The sequence below is a fragment of the Cololabis saira genome, chromosome 16 (assembly GCF_033807715.1).
Source record: "Cololabis saira isolate AMF1-May2022 chromosome 16, fColSai1.1, whole genome shotgun sequence".
Lineage (NCBI taxonomy): Eukaryota > Metazoa > Chordata > Actinopteri > Beloniformes > Belonidae > Cololabis > Cololabis saira.
The window spans coordinates 17913619-17933435 of NC_084602.1; the positions used below are offsets into that span (position 1 = coordinate 17913619).

General features: G+C 46.0%; 2 protein-coding genes across 3 annotated transcripts in view; both read left to right on the plus strand.

Annotated features, from left to right (window-relative positions):
* Positions 1 to 8032, plus strand: part of baz1a (bromodomain adjacent to zinc finger domain, 1A) — a 33542-nt gene extending 25510 nt beyond the window's left edge. Inside the window, exons 18-30 of one of the 2 annotated variants that reach the window (XM_061742954.1) lie at positions 361 to 578; positions 654 to 772; positions 854 to 984; positions 1091 to 1233; positions 1763 to 1834; positions 1948 to 2033; positions 2126 to 2290; positions 4619 to 4821; positions 4896 to 5009; positions 5084 to 5217; positions 5404 to 5588; positions 5840 to 5927; positions 6268 to 8032. In XM_061742954.1, coding sequence (XP_061598938.1) covers positions 361 to 578; positions 654 to 772; positions 854 to 984; positions 1091 to 1233; positions 1763 to 1834; positions 1948 to 2033; positions 2126 to 2290; positions 4619 to 4821; positions 4896 to 5009; positions 5084 to 5217; positions 5404 to 5588; positions 5840 to 5927; positions 6268 to 6443 — 1834 coding nt within the window. In that variant the 3' untranslated portion in view covers positions 6444 to 8032. The remainder of the gene's footprint in view (positions 1 to 360; positions 579 to 653; positions 773 to 853; positions 985 to 1090; positions 1234 to 1762; positions 1835 to 1947; positions 2034 to 2125; positions 2291 to 4618; positions 4822 to 4895; positions 5010 to 5083; positions 5218 to 5403; positions 5589 to 5839; positions 5928 to 6267) is intronic. The other variant, XM_061742955.1, reaches the window with a different exon arrangement.
* A 1909-nt stretch (positions 8033 to 9941) lies between these two features.
* cfl2 (cofilin 2 (muscle)) lies at positions 9942 to 19002 on the plus strand. Its single transcript, XM_061743533.1, has 4 exons — positions 9942 to 10056; positions 14705 to 15012; positions 17861 to 17937; positions 18038 to 19002. The coding sequence occupies exons 1-4, from the start codon at positions 10054 to 10056 to the stop codon at positions 18148 to 18150; spliced, it is 501 nt and encodes a 166-aa protein (XP_061599517.1). The 5' UTR covers positions 9942 to 10053; the 3' UTR covers positions 18151 to 19002.
* The last annotated feature ends 815 nt before the right edge of the window (positions 19003 to 19817 follow it).

A 19817-nucleotide genomic window follows, 5' to 3' on the forward strand; every position in this document is an offset into this window, starting at 1 on the left:
TTCATTAGTGGACAGAGCATAGCAAGCTCAACAGCACTAATTTAGTGACTTTGACGTTACATTTAATGAGTTTCTGAGGGTTTAACCCTCCACGTGGTAGTTTTCAGTATAATTATTGGGGAATTTTCTGCCCCTTTTGTAACCCCTCTCACAGTTTACTGTCACTGTAGAACTTCTGGATGAAGGTCTCATATGAACTGCGTTGTGTGTCTGTGATGTAACTTTTGAGAAGGACGGAGGAAAAAACCTCCAGATATGTGTTTACTGGTCTTTAACCGGTTACAGGAGACTTGTTTCCAGTGTTGAAAGGATTTTCTACTGATGATTAAACCTTCCGTCCTTCCTGTCATCACATGACAGTGCTGGTTCAAGCCCCGCCTCCCTCACCTGCGGATCTCCAGTGAACCGTCCCAACCAGTGGTTCTTCTACAGTTCGTTGGAGGAGGTGGATCAGCTGATCGAGGCTCTGAACCCTCGAGGTCACCGAGAGGGCGGTCTGAGGGAGGCGCTGCTGCAGGAGCGAGAGCGGCTGCAGCTGCTGCTGGAGAACTGCAACTGCAGCAAGTACACACAATCAGGTAAACACAACTACAGGACGCTAAACACGGGTATATTGAAACGGCATCAGACAGACACCGGTCCTGTCTCTACAGGTGACGCTGAGCTGTCAGAAATGAGCGCTGCAGCTAAAACGCAGATGGAGGAACGACTGAGAGACCTGCTGCTGGACCTGGAGGATCGCGTCCACCAGGGGACTCTGGGAAGTCTGAAAGTATGCACACCTGATGAGGGAGAACGGCAGATTTGACTGAGTTGATGCAGTTCTCATCCGTCTGACTCTCTTGTCGTTAAGGTGATGGATAGACAGGTATGGCGCTCGGCTCTGGAGGCAGGAGACTACGGGCTGCTCGGCTCCGACGGACAGGTGGAGGCCATGGAGGTGGATTCCCTGTTCCCGAGAGCCAGAGACAGGTGCAGTGACAGGTAAAGTCTCTCAAGTGGGACTTTTTTGTACCATTTTCACAGGTAACACGATGACCGTAAACATGACTGGTGATGTGGAACGCTAACATCTGTGTGTCTGTGTCAGACTGCAGGAGCTGAAGTCTGACGGCTCAGGTGGGACCAGCAGCAGCACTCCTCAGGTGGTCAGTGGCTCCATACGGGTCCTGGCTCAGGCCCTCGGACACATCGAGCAAGGCATCGAGAGGCGCTTCCTCAAAACTCCCCTGGGTGGGTGTCTCCAGGCCTGGAAGGGCCTAAAGTCCTGTAAATGTCCAGGGCTGTGTGTGAACACGGACCGGTGTGCAGGACAGACCTGAACATCTCAGGGGCTAAACATCAGTGAAAGACTGAACTGAATAATCTCAAAGGAAATAATATTGTTGCAGTAGAAATGTGGAATCATTATTAATGAGTTTATATGTCAAGTTAAAAATATTTGACTTATATTTATTTATATTTATATAAGATTTTCAAGTAAATAGTGTAACTGAACTCACAACAGATGTCAGAGACGTAACGCTCACCAAACCCTTTTCATCAATAGGGTTTTAGATGAGAATATTAAATATGTTTGTGAATAAATTTCAGATTTTATTTAAACTATTAATTTATGAATATGTATTTATACGTACATTTAGGTTAACCATTTTTTATAAATAACAAATTGAATAGATAAGATCTAAGTTAAGATAATAAGGATGTTTTTGGACGTGTTAATTGCATAGTATTTAATGTTTGAAACCTGGGGTTCCTGCAGGTGATGAAGACTCAAAGAAAGACCCGAGGACCAAGAAGAATAAGAAGAAAGAGGACGACCAGGCCAGTGACGGTACGACAGACCAGTCCAGTCATTATCTTATCCATTTCTGTCGGCCCAGTCTGTGTCCCGAGTCGCGTCCCGGTCCGTTGGTTGGCTCAGTCATGTTCTGGTCTGTCTCCCAGATGGCGGCAGCGACGGCGGTCGTGTGGTGAAGACGGTTTTGGAGCGATGGAGGGACTCTCTTCACTCGTGCTCCAGCCTGTCTCAGGTCCGAGCCTCTCACATCCCGGTTCTGGAGGTGTTTCCATCTCCAGCTGCTGGACGTATTTTCACAGGAGGGCTGGTGTCTTTTCTTTCCAGGTTTTTGTCCACCTGTCCAGTCTGGAGCGCAGCATCCTGTGGTCCCGCTCGGTCCTGAATGCCCGCTGTCGCATATGTAGACGTAAAGGAGACGCAGACAACATGCTGCTGTGTGACTGCTGCGACCGTGGACACCACACCCACTGTTTGAGGCCGCGCCTCAAGGTGAGCGGGTCTGATCTGGCTCAGATAATGCCACAATGCACCTTCAGACACATTTGGTGAAACATTTAAAACAAGTACAGTAAATAAATATGAACATGATGGTATACTAGGGCTGGGCGATATATCGAGGATAGCCGATGTATCTCGGCTTCTACTCTGTGCGATGTACAAAATGACTCTATCGTGCATATTCGAATATAAATGTTCACGCATTTTGCTTTTAGCCGCAGGCATTAAATAACAGGCTTTTCTCACTCTCTCGTCTCGTCTCTCCTTCTCTGAGACATAAAACAAGCGCACCCTGTTACACATGTCAGTCACGTGCTGTCGTGTGTGCATTATCATTGGTCCTGCTGGTGTCAGCGCTGCGGTCCGGGACCAGCGCTCACTTCCACCCTGCTTTAACTTTGCTTTAACTTTACTTTAACTTTCCCAAACTCGGCCTGTTTGCGCCGTGAGCTCATCTGCGCGGTTGCTACGCGCGGCGGACTCTTTTCAAAGCTAACCGGCTTAGTAAAGACGGGAGGGATGTTTTCTCCTCGCACGACGCGAACGGCTCTGAGCAGCCGCTCAGCGTGACACGCGCAGCTGAGCCTTTAGGCTGATTTATGGTCCCGCGTTACACCAACGCAGAGCCTACAGCATAAGTGCGCATCGCCGCGTACCCTACGCCGTACCCTACGCCGTAGGTTCTGCGTCCATTTAACGCGGAACCATAATTCAGGCTTTTCTCTTCATTGCTGAGAAACGTCACCTAGTGTTGCTTAAATGTGGCCACATGAAATCAATCACTATCATTGAAACAAAGTCAAACAACATTATATGACGTCATATTTCTAACAATAAGTGAAAGTGATGCAAAGTAAAGGAGGAGAGGATGAAACATTGCAGTCCCTACACCTACAATTAGTCTTAATATAAAGGTGCTCTAAAAGCCCTCCTGCTCAGAGCAGCTCATCCTGGTAAAACCAGGTAAAACCTGGTCATCCTGGTAAAACCAGGACCAGAACATGTTCTTACCAGATGTTCTTCAGACGGGGAGTCAGAGATGCAACGTGCACTTTCTATTTTGAAATGACACTTTTTATGTCTGTGCCATTCACTGCTTAGTAATTGTTTAATAAATACAGTTTTGGTAAATTTGACTTATTCCCTGTTTTTGCAGGAAAGTTTAAAATGAGCATATATTAATGCAGTATGAACAAGAATGTTTTAATGTAGACATATAGAATCATCATACTGGTGTGATTGTAGGCATCAAAGTGTTAATTCAAGGCTAAGGCAAAATATCGAGATATATATCGTGTATCGTGACATGGCCTAAAAATATCGAGATATTAATAAAAGGCCATATCGCCCAGCCCTATGGTATACATCAAATTTATAGTTTTAATATTTTTACTGAAATGTCACTTTGTTGTAATCCAGCTGAAAGTCACTTTGACTAAATCTACTGTTGAGTTAAAGTGCGTTTTAATTCTTTTTTTCTTTAGTTCAAGTCATGGTCATTTGACTGAGCTTTAACTTGGTATTCATCTAAATGTACCCTGAATTTACTAATTGCGAGTAAATCTGGAACGTACTGTAACACTAGGTGGGGCTGGAGGTGGTGGGGGAGGGTTGTCCTGTGCAGCAGCTCTCTGGTTTATTTCACTTCTTATTTCCCAGTTACGATGGGCTTTCTTCACTCCTGGTTGCTTTGGCATTGTTATCTGCTCCCTAGTATCCACTCACTAGATTCACTATTTCACTAGAAAGACCAGATCATTCTGTTTTTTTTTTTTCATAAGAACTCTGACAGAACTGAAACACGACTCAGCGGTTGATGAGTCACCTTGTGATTCCCAGCTTCCAGTGTTTATGCGTCAGTGTAAATACCACATGTCAGCTGCAAGGAGAGCCAGACCACGGCTTCAGTGTCCTCGCTGACTGTCAGTGATGAGCTGGACGCCGCTTTAGGACGACCCCAGTGACTGGAGCACTGATCCTGGAGCAGCTGCTTCACATTACTGGCCAGCCTAACCGTTTAACTCACGCTGGAACTGGAGGCTGTGTTTTGGTGTTTCTGACTTTGTAAGTGATTATAGGAAGTGATTCAGTTCAGAAATGGGGCTTTGACGTTTCTACCACAATTCATCATTATGATAACATTGCATCAGAGGGGCCATCAGCCCAACAGCAGGAACAGGAAGGAGTTGTCTGTCTGTGAACTCAGGCCCGGGGTGATCAGCACGTTTAAGCCAAGCTAGATCCATGCTGTGAAACGGAGATGAAATGTTTTATTGTGAAGCAGTTTTCATAAACCCTCATTCACCTGCTGGCTTTCAGTTTGTTCCAGAGGGCGACTGGTTCTGTCCAGACTGCCGACCCAAACAGAGATCCAGCCGTGTTCCATCCCGACAGAGGTCCTCCATCGAGGAGGAAGATGAAGACAATGACGAAGAGGAGGAGGAGGAGGAGGAAGAAGAGGAGTCTGAAGAAGAGGAGGAGGAGTCTGAAGAAGAAGAGGAGGAGGAGGAGTTGGTTGTGAGGTAAGGGTGGGAAGTTTCTCCATAAGGTCCATCGATGTCGGTAAAAACCAAACTTACACCAGTTTCCTCTGCAGCACCAAGAAGAGCCCGGCTCCGCCCCCCAAAGGAAAGAGCACACAGGCCACGCCCAAATCTCAACAGAGCACGCCAAAGAATGGCACCGCCTCATCGGGGAAAAAGCCCCCCAAGTGAGTGTTGGTGCCCCTGTTGTTCTGTTCAGGTTCTGATCAGGTTCTGATCTGACTTTACTCTGATTTTCAAGGAAAACACCGCCCACGTCCAAGGCAGACACCACCACCCAGGGCAAAGCTCCACCCCGATCAGGGGGTCGGAGCAGCGCACGCCAGAGCCAGGAAACCTCCCCGGGTCAGAGCGAGGTCCACAAGAGACCGGCAGGTAAACGGAAACATGCAGGGGAATTAAAAAGAGAGAGAGCGTGATTGTCACCTACCCGTCCACAAGGAAACCCCAGTTATTCAACATTTGAAATGCTTACTGAACGTTCCACAGGTTTCCACGGAAACCGGTTCCGATCAGAGGACAGGTAGCTGATCCTTCTTGTGTCCTCTGCCCCTCCCCCAGACTCTGCCCCTCCTAAAGTCTCCCGAGCCATCCTCCCCTCGTCACCGCGGCCCTCCTCCTCCAACCGTCGCTCGTCCGGGCGGAACCAGGGCGTCCATGAGCTGTCGGCCTGCGAGCAGCTGACCGTGGAGCTGGTCAGACACGAGGACAGCTGGCCCTTTATGAAGCTGGTGTCCAGGACTCAGGTGAGCCCACAGCTCCCCCACCCCAAGCCACTCGCTGTCCTCTCCCTCGTCTTCATCCGCCTTTAAACCACCAAAATATCCTCCAAAGTTCCTGACAACTACTCCCAAGGATAACGGGTGTTCAGAACAGCATGCTGCTCAGGTGTTAACTTCTGGTGGATGTTTCAACAAGAGGTTGGAGAGCTCCTCCTTCAGTCAGGGTCCAGGTCTGATCACAACTGAGGCAGCTGTGGATGTTGTTGTCTCTGCAGGTTCCTGACTACTACGACATCATCAAGAAGCCCATAGCTCTGAGCACCATCAGAGAGAAGGTCAACAACTATGAATACCAGACAGCAGGTGAGGAGCACCGGTGGTCATGATCTGGATTTATGTGGATTTTACTCTCTGAAGCTTTTAGAACATTTCAGGCTCGTCTTGATTCAGTGAAATGTTTTTTTATCCATCTAGAAATAAACCGACATGATGTTTCAACCTACGTTTTTGAAGTGTAAAAACACCATAAGCAGTTCCAAATAGTCCTGATGATCAAAGTAATTGATATCTGAAGCTCCTCTAATGAATTTAACGGACGTAGGATCCGCCCCAGTGAACCAATCAACCTGCCTATTTAACACAAGTTGAGTCAGAATCCAGAATGTTGTTTAATGAGACTGGCTCCTCCCCTGAATGTCTGCAGGTGAATTCATCTCGGACGTGGAGCTGATGTTCTTCAACTGTCTCCAGTACAATCCCCGTCACACCAACGAGGCCAAGGCCGGCCAGCGCCTGCAGCAGTTCTTCCACTCAGAGCTCAGGAAGCTCGGCCTATCAGAGCGCTGCTCTGCCCCACCCACCAAGCGCTCCCGGCAGTGACACCAACGCTCTCCTGCGGCCTCTGGTGGCCGGAGGACTCATATTTGTTTAGACTTGACCTGAGAACCTGAGAGCTTCATCGGCACGTTGTAGACAGACTGCTTCGTTCCAGAGTTTAAAAGTGGTCTTCCTGCGACCTGTCGGATTTCAGGGCATTTACTTCCTGTCCGTGTGGACGGACACACAGACCCGTGGTGCTGTAGGAGGGTAGAAGCAGTAGAGTTAGTTCCTCTGATGTTCTCCTTGATCCCAGAAAAGCAAAAACCACTGAATAAACTTTGCACTGACAGTAAAAATAAACCTAGAATAAACCTCAGACCGGGCCGCCGTCACCTCAGGGACAGAACCTTCCATCCCAACCCAAGAGTTTTGTATTCGTGCCGCTGCCCGTCAGGTTTAGAGCCACAGTAAGGCCGTTGCTGCTGGAGCGGCTTCATGCGGACCCAAACGAGAAAACGTGACCAAAAAAATATTGAGTTTTCTAATTTTGTCAAGTTATCGTCAAAATTAAACTGAGGCAGATTCCCTTCGTTGTATCTGACCCGACTGCTGCGGGGAGGGTCTCATGACCTGAAGGACAGAACTGTGGTCACATGACCCAGCTCCCTTCTCCAATGGTCCCAGACCGAGGAGTTGCTGGTGGTTCAGCTCAGAGAAACCTAAAGGCTGAGCAGGAACCAGGAACCGGACCACTGGTCTCAGTCCAGATCCCCCCCCCCCGTCGGTTCCTAAAGAGGACCGTTTCAGACGGCTCGTTTTTACGAAGTAAAACTTGTTCATGATCGTTGTCATTGCAGCTCTGAGCCAAGTCTTTTCTCAGGGTTTTATTACGCTGCAAATAAAAAGGAGCAAATACTGATTTAAAGTTTTTAAATGTTTCAGAGAAATTAAATTTCCTCAGGGACTTGTTCTGACTGGTGCATCAGCTTCTACAACCAAACCCGTCATACAGCTTCCTCCTCCGCCCCGGACTTGTGTAAATGTATCACATATTTGAAATGGAAGGTTTTATCACTCGACAGAAGAAACTTCTGTTGGTTATTTTTGAAAAACTGCGACTGGCAGAATAACCCGTTCATTCATCTTCACAAAGAAATGTCAGGGAACATATATTTACATGGAGGAATCTGTTACCTGGAACGCTGCTCGGCTAGTTTGATGGAACAAACCTGAAGCCGTCCAGGTGGACATTGGGTCCAACCTCACTCACCTGTCCACCTGCAGAGTTTCACAGGTGTTTATTCCACTGTTCAATCATACCACGATGGTGCTGAAGTGGACCGCTCTGAAATGTTCGAGACCGTAGGGCTACAATCGAGCTGCTGCAGCCTCCGTCCAACTGTTTTGTCTTGTTTTTGACTGCTGTAACTGTTCCAGCTTTACTTTTTCGTACGTGTGTGTGAGTGTAGGTGTGTATGTGTGTGTCAGCTGGGTGACACTACACTGGAGCTGCAGCATTCTGTATTTATTTAGTTGAAGCCTCTGCATTGTCTTTATTTATGACGGCGTCATGCTATCAGCATCCTGTTGTTATCTCACCTGTCTTCGTTCTGGTGTTCAAATAAATAACGTTTTTATAAGCAGCTGCACACTCTACTGTTCAGACGGTTTATTTTTCTAACAGTTTTTACTGACTTGATGCTCTTGAAACAACATTAGGGTTATTAAACTCCCTTCACTGAGAAGGGGAACATGTCAGTTCTCGATGTTGGATTTGGAGTGACATTTCTGCAGTGATTCCTGTTTACACTTTTATTTCTTTACTGACAGTTTGAACCCAAGATATTCATATTTTTTCCTCATTTAATTTACATCCATTTTTACATTTAAGACCTAAAAATATTTGGTACAATGAAAATTTTATGTTGGTAATATGTGATTTCTTGGTTGTGGTGTTCTCTCAGATGTAAGTCGCTTTGGATAAAAGATCTGCAGAATTACAGTAGTAGTAGTAGTAATGGTGGAAGGAAAACATGACTGCAATGATGATTTGGTACAAGATCAGTATCTGAATGTTTCTCAAAAAAAGATTGGAAGGGATGAGCATATGAATCTTTCAGACCACAACATCAGTAAACCAATGTGGAGGAATTTCAGCATGTAAAGGGCAAGTCTCAGCTGGACGCTGATCCCTCAGGTGACACTGAATCAAGAACTAGCATTCATCAGCAGACCATGGAACCACATGGACAACAGTTAGATTGATATATAAACATACATAGACAGACAGATAGACACAGATGGATACATAAATAGATACAGATGCAGATGCATAGATGGACAGATAGATGCATAAATAGATAGATGGATAGACAGATGCATAGATAGACAGACGATAGATAGATACTTTATTGATCCGAGGGAAATTCAAATGACAAATTACAGGCGCCCAAAACAGCTTGAAACTGTAGCCAAAGTGAAACCAAAGCCTGCACCAACTGGTGTCGGTGAGCGTCATCCTCCATATTAGGTATTGAAATGCCACCGTGAGGAGCTGCTCTTCCCGCCTCCAGCTCTGCTGCAGGGACGAACTCAGTCGCTGGTTCTGCTGCTCACACGTGCTGCTCACAACCACGTATCTGTCTGAAATTAAAAAAAAAAAAAATTCAACAAAGTTAATAACATAGACGCCGCATCGAGTGGTCTTGCCCGCTGCTGCGATACGTCAACGTCGCCGCCATATTGGATGTGGCAAAACTGCGCTGTAAACTTACAAGTAAATTGACTTATTTTCATAATTTATTTTTACGTCTCATTTATTCATTCATATACGCACTAATATACTTGGGAAACAGTTAGGCACCAAATATAATATATTTAATTTTCTCAGATGGCAAAAACAAGAACTTTATTGATCCCACATAGGAGTAATTCATGTTATATCAGCTATAGAGAACAAGGTAGTGCCGAAAAACAATATATATCCCCCCTCACAAAAATAAGAAAAATAGAGAAACACATTTTCTCATCAACAAAACAAATAAAAAAAAATCAAATAAAATAACATATTTGAACCATCTTTCAGACAATAAAATAACATTTGAACCATTTTCCAGAAAATAAAATAACTGAAAAAATCTGAAAAATGGTTCAAATATGTTATTTTGTTACTTGAAAATGTTTTTATGTGTTTATGTAAAATATGCTTTGTTGATGAGAAAATGTTTCTCTATTTTTCTATGGCACTACCTTGTTCTCTATAGCTGATATAACATGAATTACTCCTATGTGGGATAATAAAGTTCTTATTTTTACCATCTGAGAAAATTAAATATATTATATTTGGTGCCTAAACTGTTTCCCAGGTATATTAGTGCGTGTCTGAATGAATAAATGAGACGTAAAAGTAAATTTCTTTGCAGAAAGACGCTTTATGAAAATAAGTCCATTTACTTGTATTAGTTTACAGAGCTGTCTTGCCACATCCAATATGGCGGCGACGTTGACGTATCGCAGCAGCTCGATGGGGCGGATACGTGTGTCTGTCTATGGTTAATAAGCCCGTGCTCTGGCCCCGCCCCCTCTTCCTCCTCCTCCTCTTCCTCTCCCCGGCTACATTCCCAGTCCTTCCTCCCGGACAAGCTCGCTCAACGGAGAAACACGGGACAACATGGTGAGAACCGGCCGAGCCGGTACCGCCGGTACCGGGAGCTTCGGCCCAGCCCGGACGGGGCCGGACCGGCCCGAAGCGGGCCGGTCCGGCCCCGTTCGGCCGGCCCTCAGGCGGGGTGGCCGGTGTGGCCCGAGGCAGCCATCTTGACGACGCTGGGGCGGCCCGGCCCGGCCTGGCCTGGCCCCGTGGCCTGGCCCGGCGGGGCGTGTGTCTGCGGGCCGGACCACGGGGCTGGTCCAGGCCGGGGAGACCGGGCCTGGCCTGGGCAGCGGGGCCACGAGGCCCGGCTGGTCCGGGCTGGTCCTGGTGGAGGCCTGAGGCGGAGCTGCAGAGCCTCTTCCGGCTGGAGGAGCAGAGAGAGGCCCAGGCATGGGCCAGAACCAGAACCAGGGGGGGGACCAGGACCAGAACCAGGACCAGAACCAGGACCAGGACCAGGGGGGAGGACCAGGGCCAGATCAGCCCCCCAGCAGAACCAGAACCAGGACCCTGCTGGGGTTGATCTGGTTCTGGTGGTGGTTGATCTGGTTCTAGTGGGGGGTTGATCTGGTTCTGGACCTGGTGGTGGTTGATCTGGTTCTGGACCTGGTGGTGGTTGATCTGGTTCTGGACCTGGTGGTGGTTGATCTGGTCCTGGTTCTGATGGGGGGTTGATCTGGTCCTGGTTCTGGTTCTAGTGGGGGGTTGATCTGGTCCTGGTTCTGGTTCTGGTGGGGGGTTGATCTGGTCCTGGTTCTGGTGGGGGGTTGATCGTCCTGGTCCTGGTTCTGGTGGGGGGTTGATCTGGTCCTGGTTCTGGTCCTGGTTCTGGTGGGGGGTTGATCTGGTCCTGGTCCTGGTTCTGGTTCTGGTTGCCTCACCGGGCCTGAGATGAGGCTGCAGTTTTACAGGATTAATGACATTAATGAAATGCTCTTTTCCCGAGTTACTGCAAACTCTGGCCTTCAGTTATTAATAATTTAATCACCTGAATGAATCTGCAGCTCCCAGTGTTTTCTGCAGCCAGGCAGTGGTCCAGCAGTGGTCCAGCTGTAGTCCTGGTTCTGATACCCAGTGGTCCAGCTGTGGTCCTGGTTCTGATACCCAGTGGTCCAGCTGTAGTCCTGGTTCTGATACCGGTACAGATCCGCCCGTATAACGTTGAGTTGAACATTACTGATCCTGTAAAACAGACATCAGTGTGCTAGATTGTTGTTTTGATTTTTTTGATTTCTCGGCAGGGTTAAAGCTGAAAACGGTTAATTCAAAGATGTTCACATACTCATCCTTATGGAGGTGATTTGAGCAGCTGAGGCGTGACACAGCCTCACCGTTTGGTACTGATCAAGTTATTGAGACGGTATCAGACCCAGACATCCGTTTATAGGAATGCTATATTTGCATTGAGCTGCTCTTCACAAAACTGATTCAGTAAATCAGTTTGGTTCTTCTGTGTTTTGTTTTTATAGTTTTACCTAGTGTATTAACATGAGTGTGGATCAAGGACTTTTAGGCAGATGTTTCTGCTGGGATTTATGGGTGGTAGTAGGTGCTCATTTAAAAAAAACAAATGAATGTCAGTAAAGGCTTGAGATGATCAAATGACAAAGTCAAACTCGTGTTTGCATGTGTTGTATCGTAATGTAGAGAGAAAAATTATCCATTAGCTGCTCGATTTCTAAAAATCTGCATCACCTTTTGAGTGAAAAGAAACTGCTTTTAGTCCTGCGGTGATGACATCATTGATGTGCAGACCTTAGTGCAGATATTCAGACCCGTACTTCTAGTGGAACTTGTATTAGGAGCGTGGAGCCCTGTTGAGACTTGTTAAACTACAGAAGTGCCCTGAAAGAAACGGCAGTAGAACTTTATTTGACACAAACTGAGAAATTAGTAAAAAAAAAAAACATGAGATAAGGCTCAGTCATCAATAATCGATCAACATCGATCCTGTAGAGTAAATTGAGCAGTTCAGATTTTCAACCTCCGTTCTGTCATCATGACATCAGTCCGTGATTCATGCTACCATGCGCTATAGTGCGCTTTAATGGTCTCAAAGTGACCTTTAAACTAACTGACAGGAATCTCAAGAGTGCCGCCCACTTCCTGGTGCTGTTAATGCATAACTCAAGACATGAAAGGCCGACACGCCCAATTACAAGATATTTTGGTTTGTAGAAAATAACTTAAGACTTTGATGTGACACCCCTTCAGAAGCGGGGAACCAACCTCTGACTGGTGTCTCGTGTACATGTGGGGGGGTGGCCAGGTCGGTGCTGGTCTACCGCTCAGAGGCAGATGTTGGTTGGAACCACCTACAGAAGTTCATTTGTGTAATAGAATACAAATGCTCCGAGACAAGACAGAAGTAACTTTTTAATTCCTCCTTCAGATTCTTAACATGTTTTACATTGAGCTTGATCCACACACAGCCTCCTGGGAGCGAGTGTGTGAGTAGCAATCAGGGTTAAGACCCAACGTTGCCCTCCAGTGTCCTGGAGGGTCATTTCAACCAAAATGTTGTACATAAATGTAACTTCAAGTGGTGACCATGAGGGTCCAAGCAGGGTATCCGTCACCAGCAGCAGCCCACAGCTGGATGACTTCAGGTGCTACAAACAACCTAGTACACTAGACTGCACTCAAATGGTTCATGACAGGTCGACTGTAAGTTGTGGTGGCCTTGTTGGACGCGTCATAAAACTCCGTCATACTGAATCCTAGTGCGAGATGCCAGGTCAAGTTAAATTTGGGTTATAATATCGCAAGATATTAGAAGGTAGGGCTGGGCGATATGGACCAAAAGTCATATCTCGATATTTTCTAGCTGAATGGCGATACTCGATATACATGTCGATATTTTTTTTTCTGTGCCATAATTGGGGTTTCCCCCAAAGCATTATAGCATAGCATCTCTGTTAGCTTCATTTTTTTCTGAGGCAAACCCTTAAAAAAACAGTCAGTTTTAATACAAAGCCTCGTGCCAAATGTCACACAGGTTCCTTTATTAACAGAGGTCTGCACAATATCAAAATGTATAAAACAAATGAAATAAAAATAAACTGCCTGCATATATAGAATAAAAATATAAAATAAAATTAAACAAATATCCCTTTCCTGCATAACAATTAAATTAAAATACACTGTACAATTAATACAGTGTAGACAGTAACAGGCAGACTTTTCCACTGAGGTTGACAGTTGTGCAAATAACAAAACATTTGTGCAAATCTCAAATAAAATATTCAAGTCAATTTGTCACAAAATAAGCTATATCAAAATCATTAAAAAAATATATATATATATATTTTTTTTTAAATCGATATAAACGATATTGTCTCGTACCATATCGCGTTTGAAAATATATCGATATATATTAAAATCTCGATATATCGCCCAGCCCTATTAGAAGGTAAAAATGTGGCATTAAAACACAATATATATTATTTTGAAAAAAGTCAAATTCCTACCTTTCATGGCAATCTTCTAAAGAAAGAGAGAATGGCTTTAAAGTAAGAACAGCAATGCGTCTTAACCCCAAAAATTGTAGTTGCTAATTATGGTGCCCCTTTGTGGGTAGTTGGTTTCAGAGTTGTTTCATTCTGTGCACATGATGGACAGGTCTAGAAATGAACATTGTTCACATTTGTAATTATTGTCCTCTCAATTCTGATTGGTGGAGGAACTGGAACCATCTCAACTTCCTGGATCGGGATGAGCTGAGATGTAACTGATTGGTTGCTCAACACACCTCCCAGTCTCATCTCATCGCTGATGAAGTTACTCTTACACGTGCTGCATTATGCGTGTTTATCTGAATGCCTGCTACCAAAGATTAATTTTATTTTATTTTTCACATTTCCTTTGACTCCATCACACACCAAGAATGATGGGGGTTATTTTGTGTTAACATCTGCTCGTGTGTTTTAAGATGACTGAAACAAGAGAATTTCAAATCTTTAGTGAGACAAATGAAATGTTTCTTACAGGAGATAGTTGGCCAATGAGTTAATAGAATAGAGCTGAAGTTTAGGGTTTTAAAATGTCAGGCACAAAGATGAAACGTGTCAGACCTGATGTCTGGACAGTAAATGTATTAAATTTGTGTCGTAAGGGGGTAAAAAACGGCAAACGTTCACATGGTTATGATTGAAGTTATTTTAAGACAAAATCTCAGCCACCAGATAGATCGTTGAACACCCTGATCTCAGAGAAGACGCGAGCATGAAGTCCTGAGACGGCAGCTGACAGTTCTGGCCCAGTTGAAAGTCTGGATCCAGGATCCACAAATCTGAGCCTCGGCAGACGCTCAGCTCTCCAGTGGAGTCGCTGTGAGCGAGCCTGACCACGTGGAGCTGTTACTGGATCACCTGATGTCTGTTAGTCCAACTCAAGTCAGCTGAGGGGTTTCATGTGAAGCTGCAGCTTAAAGGACATTTCTGTAAAAACTGGAGCGTCTGATGTCACCACTACATGAAACTGTAGATTACAGCCTCAAAGAAAACAAGACAAAAACCTACTAAAGTAAAGACTTTGGATCCTGTAGCGGTTTGATTATTCTCTCCTGAGCCGGTAAAAGTAAACATTCTGAGTCCATCTGCTGAAACCTGAGGAAATGTTAAAGTATTAAATACAACAATCTCATGATCTCCCCATCTTTCCTCTGCAGGCATCAGGCGTGACAGTAAACGATGAGGTCATCAGGGTGTTCAACGACATGAAGGTGAGGAAGTCTTCGACCCAGGACGAAGTGAAGAAGAGGAAGAAGGCCGTTCTGTTCTGTCTGAGCGAGGACAGGAAGAAGATAATTGTGGAAGAGGGGAAGCAGATCCTGGTGGGAGACATTGGAGAGACGGTGGACGACCCCTACGGCTGCTTTGTCAAGCTCCTCCCCCTCAATGACTGTAGATACGGCCTGTACGACGCCACCTACGAAACCAAGGAGTCCAAGAAGGAGGACCTGGTCTTCATCTTCTGGTATGGTATAGTCGCATGACAGGAGTGAACTTTGTTCTGACGGCCACAGACCGGTCTCATCAGATACAGAGGCACCTTTTGTTTTCAGTGCATTTAAAACCTGCATGCTTTAAGTCAAAACACATAATAGAAATGGGTGTCGAATCAAAAGTCCCAAGATATCTGTGAAGTAGGAATGGGCGATATTTTACCGTTCACGATAAACCGTCAAAAGAATTCCTCACGATAAGAATTTGTCATCTCGCAGTAAAAACGATAAATTCCCATTGTTGTTTTTGTGTAAAGCTGATTTATGGTTCTGCTTTAAATCCACACACAACGTACGTGAAGGAAGGAGGGAAGGGAGGAAGGGAGAAAAGATGAAGGGAAGAAGGAAGGAGAGAGCAGGAGGAAAGAAGGAAGGAAGGGAGAAAAGGGGAAGGGAAGAAGGAAGGAGAGAGCAAGAGGAAAGAAGGTTGGAAGGGAAAAAAGAAGGAAGGAAGGAAAGGGGAGAAGGAAGGGAGAAAACAAGGAAGGAAGGGAGAAAAGAGGAAGGGAAGAAGGAAGGAGAGAGCAGGAGGAAAGAAGAAAGGAAGGGAAAAAAGAAAGAAGGAAGGAAGGAAGGAAATGAGCCTGAAAGAAAGAAAGAGAAAGAAAGAGAGAAAAAAAAAAAGGATAAATTCCCGTTGATGAAGTTTTTGTGTAACAAACATGGCGGATCTGAGAGCGAGATAGATTTATAGTTACAAAGGTGGAGTTGAATTGGTATTTTTTTTATCGTCATTTTTATCGTTATCGGGATAAATGCCAGAAATTATCGTGATACATTTTTTAGTCCATACCGCCCATCCCTACTGTGAAGTATTGATCTAAATAGAGAGGTGGAGCCTTTCCTTCGATGGTGATCAGCTTCATGCTATACAGACCGACCAGCACACACACCAGCTGCTGTGATGATGGTATCGTTTTCACAGCAGCATTGATCTTTGTCAGGTTTTTATAAAATAGCTGAAAAAAGCATCGTTCCAACCACCATTCTCATCAGTGATGTTGGAAGCTCCACGGCGCCGTTGAAAACCCCCCCAGAGACGACAGTCGGCCCGGCTTCAATAAAAATATGCATCTAGTTTATTTTGGAAAAGCAGATGAGCTTTCAGTAAAGGCTGAATTATGGTTCTGCGTTAAATCAAAGCAGGGCCTACGCCGTAGGGTACGCGGCTACGCGGGAGGCTCTCCGTAGCCTACGCCGTAGCCTGACGTGCACCTCCCAAAAATGAACTACGCGTCGAGGCGACGCAGACCGAGAGGGCTGTGATTGGTTTGCTTGGTAGCAACGCATTTCCGGTTCCACTTCGTGAAGCAGTAGTGAACTTTCAGTGCTCTTTTCTTTGTGTGTGTGATTTTGTTTTTTTTGGGGAGGGTTGTTTTGGTTTTTTGCACAATAGTTGTCCTACAGCAGCAGCAGCTGTGACTCGTACATAAAGCAGTGGACGCTGTGGGGTACACTACTCAGAGGATTCTGTTGGAGGGTGGAAGGGGGGAACGGCATGGGGTTGGAAGTAATCCTTAAAGTTTTACAAAATAAAAGTATGAATGTGGATGCAGCCTGAGAGTGTGTTCCTCCCTCATCAGCGTCACTATGGATACAAGCCAGTACAACTGTGCCTGGAATTAAAACAAAATCTGTCATTGTTGTCAACGTCTCAAACTTGAGTTGAGCATGGGCAGATAAAAGTAGCTCACTGACCTCAGCAGGGTTTCTCCATCCCCTGCAGCCTCAGATGCCTCTGGCTTGTACCTCCAGATGTTAGTGCACATCTTATCACTATTGTTCTCCATTGTTCTTGTAGTTTGTTGTGCTGGTCTGCCCCCTCTTCTCTTCTGCACATGTTTTTCAGAAGCTGCATCCTGCCCTGCAGTCCCCCCTCCCCTCTGTCCACCTCAGTGTCTGCCGTCTACAACTGCTTATATAGTCATCCCTGTAGTGCACCAGCTAGCCATTGTGTCTGTGTCTCCTCTCTTTCTGATCTCCACTTTTCCTACTCTACCCAGCTGGCCTTCGGCAGGAGGGTCCCCCCTTATGATCCAGGTTCTGCTCAAGGTTTCTTCCCTCCTAAAAGGGAGTTTGTCCTTGCCACTGTTTGGCTTAAGGTTTTTCTCCCACTAGGGGAGGTTTTACCTGCCATTGTTAATGTAATGCCACATGTTCTGGGTCTTTGGAAAGATCCTAGAGACAACTTATGTTGCAATAGATGCTATATAAATAAAATTGAATTGATCAACTTCAGCTTTTCGAGGTCATTAAGCAGCTGAATATAAAACCAGAACCAGCAGCTCAGATGATTCAAAAATCAGGATCAAAGCTTCCACGCACTCATTTCTCAGGATAGAGTTGTGGAAGTTTGATCTTGAAAACTGGATCCAGCAGGAGCTTTTTGAAATGTCTTGCAGAGTCCTTCTTCATGAAAGACTCGAAGTAAGGAGATCAGCCTCTCCTCCTCGTTTCCTGCTGTTTCTCCAGAGATGCCCAGCAGCCGAGACGACACACCAGCACGATCTGTGCTGTTGCTACTGGTTTATGTTGTAGTGAAGACTGATCTGCTGAAACTGGTCCCGTCTGGGTTCCCCACCCTGACTGATATTTAAACAGCTTTGAAGCTCAACGCTTTCCACAGTTGATGACTGATGACTAATCAGACGTTTTTTACCCCTAAAGCAGTCTGATGGCAGTGTTTTCAGCCGGACCTTCTTCAGATCCATGTCCTTGTTCTGTACCAGAAGCCGTTTCTCCTAAAACATGATGAAAAATCTTTTGCTGCTCTGAAATGTGAAAGAAGTGGAACCTGATCCCCATCTTGTCTCCTGACAGGGCTCCAGAGAGCGCCCCGCTGAAGAGCAAAATGATCTACGCCAGCTCCAAAGACGCCATCAAAAAGAAGTTTACAGGTGAGCTGGAGTCGGAGCTGCACCGGTCCGAGGCCAGCTCAAGTGTGGCACCTCGTCTGCATGTATGGTCTCCTTGGTAACGGCGGCCCTGTCTCCCCAGGTATCAAACATGAGTGGCAGGTGAACGGGCTGGACGACATCCAGGACCGCCGCACGCTGGCCGAGAAGCTGGGCGGGAATGTGGTGGTGTCTCTGGAGGGCAAGCCGCTGTGATGTCGCAGCGGCGAGCCGAGCGGAGTCGAGCCAACCGCCGTGCCATCAGGACCGAAGCAACCGACCCCCCCCACCCCCGAACACCGCCACCTCACCCAGCAGCTTCTCTCTGTACCACGTCCTGAAGGAGTTAGCGTCTCTAGGCCTCCTCGTTTTCTTTTTCGTTTTGGTTCGTTCTTGCTTTTTTCAAACATGAAGGAGATCTCATTAACATGGTTGTATGCAAAAACGCCCGCCCCCGTTCGTCACTGCGTGACGCCAGTTCACGCGGCGAAAACCGCAGAAAGGACACTACCAAACCCAGGAAGGTTGTCTCTCTCTCTCTCACAGCCAGAGTTTTGCCAAAAAGTCGATGCGAAGGAATCAGCCACGTGTGGGATGAGAGCGCCACCAAGCACTGCCTCCTGCCGCACAAGGGTCGCACTCATGCTTTTTACATATGACTTTATTTATTATTGTAAACGTTTGTTCAACCAGGCAGACACGTTGTGTTCGACTATGCATTCAGATTATCCAGCACCTTTTGTTGAAACACTACAGTTAAGACAGGAAGATCTGACGTTAAATTCTGTCTTCATGTTCCCGAGCCGAGCTCTGTCCGCCTCGCTTTTCCTTCCTGTCCCGCTCGCCATCGTTTAGCTGTCTGATCGTCGCCTTATTTCAGTTTGAATGTAACAGTCACACCAGTTAGAGTGCACTTTTATTTTGTGAAGAAGCACTACAGGAAGCAGATTTGACCCCAGCAGTGAGAGATGACCCCACAGCAACAACTACAATATCTGGAGCCTTAAAGTGGAACATTGTTTCTGAGATCACAGGAAGCCACTTTGCAATAAAAGCCTGTGGCAGATATGAAGCGTCTGCGTCATCTCTGCTTCCGCCAATCACAGAGCAGCTTGATTCACGTCGTTGGTGTGGAAATGTCACGCTCCTGGAGCTGCCTGTGAGTGAAAACGCTCCCGTTAAGTCACGTCACAAAATGGTTGTTGAAACAAAGTGACGTTATGCACAAAAAGTTTTACATTAAACTGTGTCAAACCTGATCACAGATCAGTCCAGGTGGGAAACAAGTGCTCCAAACAGGCCTGTAAGCAGCAGTAACTGACACATCGGGGGTCTTCTGGTGGGAACCGCCCTGGGCCAGTGCGTTTAGTCCCACCAGAAAAGGTTTAGGAACCACTGACTTAACAAAAGTCGGAGCTGAGCCAGTACTGCTGTCTTCAGACCCCGGCTCTGTTGACGAGATCCAGGTAGTGGTGATACTGCAACACCTAGGGAAAAAAATAAGCTCCTCCCACAACCTTCCTCTTCCTGGATTGGCCTCATTGTCACACCAATACTACAACTTTATTGTGGGCCCCAGCTGACATGTTAAGTCTAAAGAGATCTAGTTCAAACTTTTTAACAATGTTTTAATCAATTAAACAGCTAGGCAAGTTTATTTGTACATTACATTTCAGCTAAATGTGCCCCACGTTGCTGCTCCTACCCAGGTAGAACTGCAGGGCCCGGGTTCAGAAATACACCAATACATGTGATTTCCAAACAATTTAAATATTTTCACAATTCTTGGGGAGGGGGACCACAAAGGCAGTGGCCAATCCAGGTTATTTGACATTCAGCAGGTCCTCAGCTCTTGTCCAGTTTGGTACCAGACTAGGAGGCAG